This window comes from Sinocyclocheilus grahami, unplaced genomic scaffold (assembly GCF_001515645.1).
Source record: "Sinocyclocheilus grahami isolate Dianchi unplaced genomic scaffold, SAMN03320097.WGS_v1.1 scaffold270.1, whole genome shotgun sequence".
NCBI classification, from domain to species: domain Eukaryota; kingdom Metazoa; phylum Chordata; class Actinopteri; order Cypriniformes; family Cyprinidae; genus Sinocyclocheilus; species Sinocyclocheilus grahami.
The window spans coordinates 1,619,491-1,629,264 of NW_015505449.1; the positions used below are offsets into that span (position 1 = coordinate 1,619,491).

The 9,774-nt window shown below is 34.8% G+C and overlaps 1 protein-coding gene and 1 long non-coding RNA gene across 2 annotated transcripts in view; both read left to right on the plus strand.

Moving 5' to 3' along the window:
- The first annotated feature begins 987 nt into the window (after positions 1-987).
- LOC107599681 (uncharacterized) lies at positions 988-3,865 on the plus strand. Its single transcript, XR_001610690.1, has 4 exons — positions 988-1,056; positions 2,208-2,338; positions 2,548-2,603; positions 3,500-3,865. It is a non-coding gene; the product is annotated as an uncharacterized lncRNA (long non-coding RNA).
- Positions 3,866-3,956: 91 nt separating this feature from the next.
- Positions 3,957-9,774, plus strand: part of LOC107599731 (coiled-coil domain-containing protein 178-like) — a 26,792-nt gene continuing 20,974 nt past the window's right edge. Inside the window, 5 exon segments of the mRNA XM_016291414.1 lie at positions 3,957-4,321; positions 6,378-6,473; positions 7,509-7,600; positions 7,602-7,643; positions 9,212-9,515. Coding sequence (XP_016146900.1) covers positions 4,151-4,321; positions 6,378-6,473; positions 7,509-7,600; positions 7,602-7,643; positions 9,212-9,515 — 705 coding nt within the window. The 5' untranslated portion in view covers positions 3,957-4,150.

Below are 9,774 nucleotides of genomic sequence, written 5' to 3' on the forward strand. Positions count from 1 at the left end.
TCACCATTCAACATCAAAACCTTCGCAACCCTGAAAGGCTTTTTTCACTTTCTCAGTTTTGTCTATTGTGTCAGCGGTGAATGAAGGCCTTCCTGTTGCCTAGTAACCGCGCGCGCGCTGTGAAAGCTGGGGGCTGGAAACAAAGTCTGAAACAGGCCGCGACGCGACACAGTGGCGAGATATGTGTCAGCATTTATCATATCGCGCTTGATGGGTCAAAAATAAAATAAATGTCATCAATGGCTCAACGTGCAGCGCTTTAGCAGCGAATAATGTAAGTAGTCAAACCTGTTATGTTGCTGATACATGCGACTATTAACCTTGTTTAACCTGCGTTCATTACTAATTAACTTCAGATAACTGTTCATTTTGTGCAGACGGTAGTTAAACAGCTGTTTTGATTAATGTCGATGTATGATCGTTCTATATAATGCCAATGTCGACCACATAAAAATCTTTAAAAAAAAATAATAATAAAATTAAAAAAAATCACAGTACCTTAGTAATGCTTTTTGATATCATCAAGCTTAGAGAAGCATTGGTTTTAATAGAATGTGATCATGATACATTCAATCATTGATTTTGATTTTCATAGATGTTTTTTGAGAGATGCCTGACATAAAGTTCCTCAAGTTTCCTTCAAGTAAAGGAGCATTCTGACCAGGTAAAGTGCAGTATTGTTTATCAATATTATTTGCTAAGCACGGAGTATACAGGGATCAGGATCCTTGATATATTTCCCAAACCATTGTGCAACAAAGTTGAGTTCGACAATAAACAATAAAGCATCCTAAAAGACAACAAGAAATCAGAACTGTCTATTTACTGTCTTAATGCATGCTTTTGGTCTTATTAAAATAAATAAATACAATTTAAAAAAATCACAGTACCATAGTAATGCTTTTTGATATCATCAAGCTTAGAGAAGCATTGGTTTTAATAGTATGTGATCATGATACATTCAATCATTGATTTTGATTTTCATAGATGTTTTTTGAGAGATGCCTGACATAAAGTTCCTCAAGTTTCCTTCAAGTAAAGGAGCATTCTGACCAGGTAAAGTGCAGTATTGTTTATCAATATTATTTGCTAAGCACGGAGTATACAGGGATCAGGATCCTTGATATATTTCCCAAACCATTGTGCAACAAAGTTGAGTTCGACAATAAACAATAAAGCATCCTAAAAGACAACAAGAAATCAGAACTGTCTATTTACTGTCTTAATGCATGCTTTTGGTCTTATTTTGATCATTTAATCCGTGCACATTGTTCTAAACAAAAAAATAATAATTGTCTTCACAATTTTCTATCATTCTTCACTTGGATAAAAAGCCCACCCTTTTCTATTCTGTATGCTGTTTCACTCTAAAATATGTCAGAATGTGGAAGTAAAATGGGTTGTGCATGCCATTTTATGTTGACCTTTAAAGGAATAGTTCACCATAAAATGTACTCACCCTCAGGCCATCCAAGATGTAGATGAGTTTGTTTCCTCATGGGAATAGATTTGGAGCAATTTAGCATTCCATCACTTGCTCACCAATGGATCCTCTGCAGTGAATGGGTGCCGTCAGAATGAGAGTCCAAACAGCTGATAAACACATCACAATAATCCACAAGTAACCCACACCACTCCAGTCCAGCAATAAATGTCTTGTGAGGGGAAAAGCTACCAAAATACAAATCCATAATCCATAACAACACTTCCTCCAGTGAAATAGTCCATCCCTTGTTGAACTCTTTTTGCTTGTAAACCGTGCTTGATCTGTGCATATTTCTCTCCTGATTCAGATGAGACTGCTTTTTCGTTAAAACCGTTTTCGTTTTGACGTTAAAAACATCTTAATGATGGATTTGTTTCTTACAAACATGCAGCTTTGGCTTCACAAGGCATTCATTGCTGGACTGGAGTGGTGTGGATTACTTGTGGATTATTGTGATGTTTTTATCAGCTGTTTGGACTCATTCTGATGGCACCCATTCACTGCAGAGGATCCATTGGTGAGCAAGAGATGTAATGCTAAATTTCTCAAAATCTGTTCCAATGTAGAAACAAATCAACTACATCTTGGGTGGCCTGAGGATGAGTACATTTTAAGCAACTTTGAATTTTTTTGGGCGAACTATTCCTTTAAGGTTTCAGTATATATGATTCAATGTGAGATCTTCATGATCTCTGTGATCAAAGTCAGTTGTACATTTCAGAGCAGGGAGAGACTGTTAGCTCCAACAGGCATCGCTGCTGTGCTGAGGTTAACACTCCAGCACCATGTGTGAACAAAGCAGTATGTCATATCCAGAAACTGAAGCCCAAACTGGAAAACTGGGGCCAACAGGTAGAATCAAACATAACATGAAGAAGGACTGTATTATTTTATACCATATCTGACCAAGACTCAACCACAATAATTCAAGCCTTAGATCAAAACTAGTACCACGCAGATCCAACCCAGAATGAGCTCAGTTATATGAGTTGAATCACATCTTATTTTCTTTGCTCTCATATTACATAATGAATGAATAATGAATGTCTTCTCTATTCTAGGGTGATAATGCTCAGCATGAAACTGCACATGAAAACAACCACAGTATCATTTGGAAGTGAGCCATAAAGCATTATATATTTTTCACATCACAAAGATCAATTGAAACCATTTTGTCCAGTAAGACAGCACTTGTGATCAGCAGTCTTATACAGTATGTGGGCTCTAACATATCACCAAAAAATAATTGTAAATTAATTAATAGCTTAATTTATTAATATGATTGAAACCTTAGTGATTAAGTAGTGTATTTTTTAGATGTGTTTCTGCTGATGGCAAAAATGCATAGCTGTATATTGAAGGCATGGGACTTAATGTACAAGGTAATGATGGACAGTCTTGAATCTCCTTAATATTTTGGTTATAATATGCATTTAGTTTTCTTTATATAGTGGGGGATTTGAAATATTGAAGTATTATACAGAACTTTGGTGCATAACTCTATTTATATAATTATTACATTAAGATTTTTATATTTTCACTTTTCATTTTAATTTAATTTAGCTGTGCTTTCTATTAGAATTTTTATTATATATATATATATATATATATATATATATTTCTATTTAGCTTTATTATTTTTTCAGTTTTAGTTTTAGTAATATTAGTACTTCAACTTATTAGTATTATATATTATATTATATTATTATATATATATTATAATATTAGTTGACCAGGTAACATTTCAAATTTTTGCTTATATACTGCATATATATATTTAATACATTTAGCAGACACTTTTATCCAAAGCAACTTACAGTACATTCAGGCTATACATTTTTTACCAGTATGTGTGTTTCCAGGGAATCGAACCCACAACCTTTTGCGCAGCTAACGCAATGCTGTACCACTGAGCCACAGGAACATATATATATATATATTATACTTTTTAATTTTAATAGAAATCTTTATTTCAATTAACAGAAATAACAATAATCATTTGTAAATAAACAGTGCCACAGATGTCCTGATGGAGGTGATGAGTTTGATCGAGTGTCTTGAGTTGGACCGCAGAGAGGCAGAGAAGGCTCTACTGGAAGAAAAGGAGAAAGCAAAGAAACTTTCAGAGAAATTGCACAGCCTCCGTCTCTGGAAGCAGAATGAGTTTCTTATAGCAGTGCAGAAAGGCCAGACTGGATATTGATTACGGCATGCAATTTATGTTCAAACTGTTTTTTCCAGCTCTAACATTTTACTTCAGGCCCAGTAATGTGGTAATAAAGTGTATTCTATTCTATTCTATTACAATGTACAGTCAAAAATATTCAACAGGGTCATCAAAAACACAAAAATGGCTTGAGGAGCACAAATATAAAGTAATTTATATTAAATGAAATAAAGTACATGTTAAAGGCAATAAAATACAATATAAAAACTTAAAAGGATTTTATTTCAGTTAGTTATCAAGGCAAAATTTCAAATTTTTACATATATGGACTAAAAGCCACAAAACTTATGTTATGGGGTCTTTAAAAAAGTTGAATTACCAAAATAATCTCTTTTCTGCTCCATCCTTAACTTTTCGCATCTGTCTGTCTTATATTTGCACGGTCCGAGCATGAAGCCTGCAGCACAGACATCGCTGAGCTGACGTGGCAACTGGAAATGAGGAGAGATCAGCTGCGGCAGGTGAGAGACAGACTGACCCACACGGAGGTGCTGAACCGACGTCTGAAGGAGGATATCGATTTTATGAGGAAACACGGGCCGCTCGTGCACGAGAGACTCCAGCTGGAAAGTGAAATCATGAAGCAGATCCAAACAGCACAAAGTGAGGTGTGTTTACTGCGAAACCGGTTTGTTGGCTTGTTTAGAGGACCTGAAATCAATAAGACAAAACCAAAGAGAAGAAGGGATGTAGATCTAACTAAAAGAGTCCAGAACGTGCTAGAGGAGCGCAACAGAGACCACCCACTTTTTCAGAGGACTGGTTTTTCCAGTTTATTTTCTCTATTCAGGGATTTTCAAAGAATTCATCAATAAAGAGGGCTAAACTGAAGTGTTTATTTTGTGAATGAACTACCCACTATTATTATAGTATTATTTACTGTATATACTATTATAGAATTTAATAATATTTTAATTAGTTTATTTTTATATAAAAATGTATTTTTATTTATAAAAATATTTTAAGTTTGTTTTAGTAATTTTATGTGCTTTCGTCATTTTTATAGTTTTTTTAATTAATATTTCTTATTTAGCTTTATTTTTATTTCAGTTTCAGTTTTTAGTACTTCAACTTATTTCATGAAGTTGCCAAAGCAACTTTCTGAATTTCCTAATTTACTATTTTTCACCTAATATTTATATTTATTTTAATTTTATTCCTGCTTTCAGTTAACTAAAACACTTTTTTAATCATTTTACTTTTGGTTTACAATAACAACACTGACTATTCATCCCATGAAGCATTGTGAATGACATAATTGAGTCAAATTATTGATAAAACTCAAATACAATATTTGTAATTATTATAATCAAATACAATATATATGAAATGTTTTCCTACACATTTGGATAAATACAAATGTAAAAGTTGTTTAAGGAAAATCTGAAATAATACTGACTTCTACAGAAGCATTTAAAACTGCTAAACAACCTCTGAGCTCATTGCCTGTTTTGGGATGCCATTTTTACTGCTGAGCCATGTTGCCATGATAAACATTGTCTGACTATTATGTTTATTCATAAAGACATTGTCACAAATGTTCCTCTAGGCCAGTGAGAAGTTTTCAAACATCTCTCAGAAGCCAAAGAGTCTTCAGGAGGAGTTGAAAAATTAGGAATTCAGAGCAGACCTTAGGAAAGGAGAAATGAACAAAGAAATGGAAACGATCAGAAATCATATGAGTGACAAGCAGCGAGTCCTTTTTTGTCATCTGGATACAGACATCAGGCCTATATTTTTATTTCAGTTCACTCGTGTTATATCAATCCAGACAGAAGGTGTCACTAAAATGCTGTTCTCTCCGTCTTCACAGTTTAATGCCTATCCATCAGTGTGTAGGCACATTACAATATCAATATCAAAAATATGTTATGCAAAATCAGCCATTTTATAACACATTCTGCAGATGTAAATCACATTCTAATTCATGTTATCTTCATTTAAAGGCTGCACCTGACATTTTATGCCATACTTTTGACTTACATTTACGTCACACATTAAAATTCTTAAATTTTTGGAAATGTCTCATATGGAAAACATTGCTTAGAATCAGCCTTGTGGACATGTTTAGCAATTTTTATGTTACATTTATAGATTTTAGGATGTCTATTATACCAACCACTGCTTGTAAAAACACATATTGACATTGCAAATAAATGAAAAACAAATAGAACATGCTAATACCGATTTCTCTAGGTAAAACGATACTTATGAAATACTGACACAATCTGATGTCATTCAGCTGCTTCCCTCCATCTGTATGAAGCGGTATATAGACATGTAATGAGTACATGGGGAATGACACAGTTTCTCTTTCTCTGCCTACAGGAGTGAGTTACAGCAGCTGCAGTCTCAGTGTGAGGTGTTTCAAAGAAAAATTCAAGAGTCGATAGAAAAACTAACATTGAGAGTTTGAGAGGCAGGAAACAGACGTACATGAAGAAACCAGTATTCATTTAGAAAACATTCAACTGACAGTTTGCTCACAGGATATTAGATCAAATCCATAAAAATATTATGAAGACATTTTACATTTTTTGGAATATTCTGACTGTTACAATCATAAGCTCATGTTACTTCCTTTTTACATTTTTTTTATTAGTCCCTTGAAAGAGCTTTTGTACCAAATATTCATTTCACTTACCTTTTTTTCTTTTTTTTTAGGTCAGAACATTAAAAGCTGAAAAAGATGATAAAGAAGAGATATTGATGATAAAGAAGAAGGAAGTATTGCAGCTTCAAAACCAAATGCAAACATCTGTAAGTATAACAGGCTGTTATTTTAAATGATATAAATCAGAGGTGAAATTATGTGCCGTGTTGGAGATGTCAACCCTCGCGTCCTCTGGAGGGCAGGAAAGGCCCAGGATTCCTTGCACTGATCTGCCGTGTTTATTCTCTCAGAGCCTCCATTTTGTCTAAGCCCTGATTTCACAATTACACTACGCTTGAGTGAACGAGCCGCAGAGCGCTCACTTGTTTCTTTAGCCATTTGTTTATTCCTTTTTAAATTTGTATTTTGTGCATTTTTGATGTTGTTCTGCCACAACAGAGTTGCAAAAGTTTAGAAACTTTCCAAAAGAGCGAAACTTGGTTTGACCGTAGGTGGTGCTATATGATGTTTTAGATTTCATGAATATTTGACACATGACTGCTATAGTTTAAATATGAAATGAATTGAAAATAGGCTTATGCTTATGTGCTAGAACAAACAGTGGACCAGTGGAACAGTTGGATAATATATATAATTATATATATATATATATATATATGCAAAGATGATTATAAATATGATCTTTTGTGTGTGGTTAGACTTTCATTTTGTGCACAACATGTGAATATGGTTGAATTTAATAATAATTTTATTAAAAATTTTTAATTATTTGTTGAATTCAGCCTCCAAACAAAGACTTGACAATAGAAAAGTCCGTATTAGCATATATATCTACTAAATCGTGGCCTAATGGTTAGAGAGTTAGACTCGTAACCCAAAGGTTGCGGGTTCGAGTCTCATACCGGCAGGGATTGTAGGTGGGGGGAGTGAATGTACAGTGCTCTTTCCCACCTTCAATACCACGACTGAGGTGCCCTTGAGCAAGGCACCGAACCCCCAACTGCTAATGGCTGCCCACTGGTCCGGGTGTGTGTTCACGGTGTGTGTGTGTTCACTGCTGTGTGTGTGTGCACTTTGGATGGGTTAAATGCAGAGCACTAATTCCAAGTATGGGTCACCATACATGGCCACATCACGTCACTTAAATAGATGTAAATAATGGGCATTACTGTGTTTATCAGAAACTTGAAGGTGATGAAAAGGTGTCTGTATTGGATGCAAACTTAAGCCAAAAGCGACATGAGTTATTGACCCTGCGAGACAAAAACAAAGCACAAACTGGAAATTGAAGACTACAAGAGAAAGATCTACCAAAGGTTTGTCCAATAAGCTTCAGATCACACAACATTTTAGATTGAATTTAAAGTATATTCCTGGATATTACTGATCGTCACTAATGATTAGTTTTGTCTGCTGTGTTTTGCAGTAATTTGTTATGCTGTGACAGTAAATGGCCTAGTCTGCAGTTATTTCACAGTAAAATTCTGAATATAGTATTTTATTGTAAAATCCTGGTGATATATATATATATTTTTAAAGGTGGTGAATTGTGGTTAACTGCAATCAACAACATTATACTCACTATACATTCTATACAGTCCAATTTTCAAGCACAATAACCTAATTTTATCAGACAACAAGAAGTACGGCAAATAGATTTTTCATAGAACTGCAGAAAATGAAATCGATCCAAATGAAAAACAATCCACTGTTGGTATGGTACAGCAATAACAAATGCCGTTGCCTCCGTAAGATCTATGAAGACCATATGTTTCACACACAAGCCAATAGGGCTGTTCATGTGTTGCCGGTTTGTTGAAACTGTAACACATCATGAGAAACTATGACATGGAATAAAATCTGGATATACAGTAGTGATTCTTCCCAACTTGATACAGAACTTATGGATCAGCATTAGATTCCATGTTGGAGACTCAAATGACAACACTATGAGAAATGTGCTGGAGATGTCTTGTGGTTCATTGGCCTGTTGTGTGAGTGTTGGATCCTTTAATTATCAACCGCAGATCATGTCATGAAATCATGCAAAAACTCTAATTCCACTTCATTAAAAATGTCTAGGTGTGTGTGGCATTGCTTCTGAAATTAAAATGCTGTGAAGAAGCACCGCAGCATGAACTAACACAATGATTTAGCATGCAAAAAATACATTATCCACCTTATTTTGCAATGCGGATGTGAGCTAATTTCTGTGAATGCGCGAGACTTCCGAGACTATTGTCATTGTACATGCACAATGAAACGCTGAACTCTATAGGGAAGTAACTTTAAAAAAATAACAAACTGGTGCAATATCAAGCAGCATAATAGACTGTTTTTGTACAGCTAAAATAACTGGAAGTGGATGGCACGTTACGTTAAAAAGGTGTATAATCAAATGTTGAAATGTATGTATATTACCATGAACAGTATAGACCCAATGAAATGCAAATTTTAAAAATGCCGTTTTTTATTTAATTTTAAAAAGAAAGCATAAAAATTAAAGGCATAATATTATACAGTGTATATATATATAAAATACCTTACTTAGTTTCACTGATATTGCTGTAAACAAACTGCAGTTTGTTAAACGTTGTGTAAATGCTTGAGTTTTTACAAGAATCAGACTGCTTGTTGTTAATGTAATGCATAATGAACTAAACTTTAAGCATTGTGTCATAACTACTCCAGTAATTAATCTTTGATTTGGCATCTTGTGTAATCAGTTGGATGTCACATACTGTATCCAGAGTGTTTTCATTTCCAGTTGTGAAATTTGCTGAATGCTGTGCAAGCATTTTTGTGAGCAGGCTGCTGTATCGTGGAGTGGATCTCGTGGGACGGACTGTGTTTTATGATGTTGTTTGTGGCTGTTTTGTTGCAGTGAACAGGCTGTGAGAAAGCTACTGAAGGATCGAGAGCATGTCCTGCTGAAGATCAGTTTGAGCGAGAAGCAGTGGAAACCGGTCAAAGCCGAGTTTGACCAGGTGTCTGCTGTACACTCAGACACCAAAGCTGAGCTGGACCGTTTAGAGCGCCAAACCTTTCTGGAGGAGCTGAAGAACAGGGGAAGAGGACACCTGCCCCATTCAAATCTAAAGATTAGTTTTTTAGCAAGGTTACTGAATGAACAAATGTGTAGCCCGGATCCAAAAAATTTAAATTCTATCATCATTTACTCACCCTCATGACATTCCACACCTGCATGCAGTTTTTCCATTGAAAAAGTAGAATTTAAGAATTCTATCAACACTCATACACATAAAGGTTCTTTATTGGCATTGATGGGTCCATGAAGAACCTTCAACATCTATGGAAGCTTTTCCACTTCTAAAAGGTTCTTTGTAGTGAAAAAGGTCTTTCAAGACTTAAAATTGTCTTCAAATTAAGAAAAAAAAATGTAACCGAAAATGGTTCTTGTATGGCATCACTGCGAACCCCCCGAGA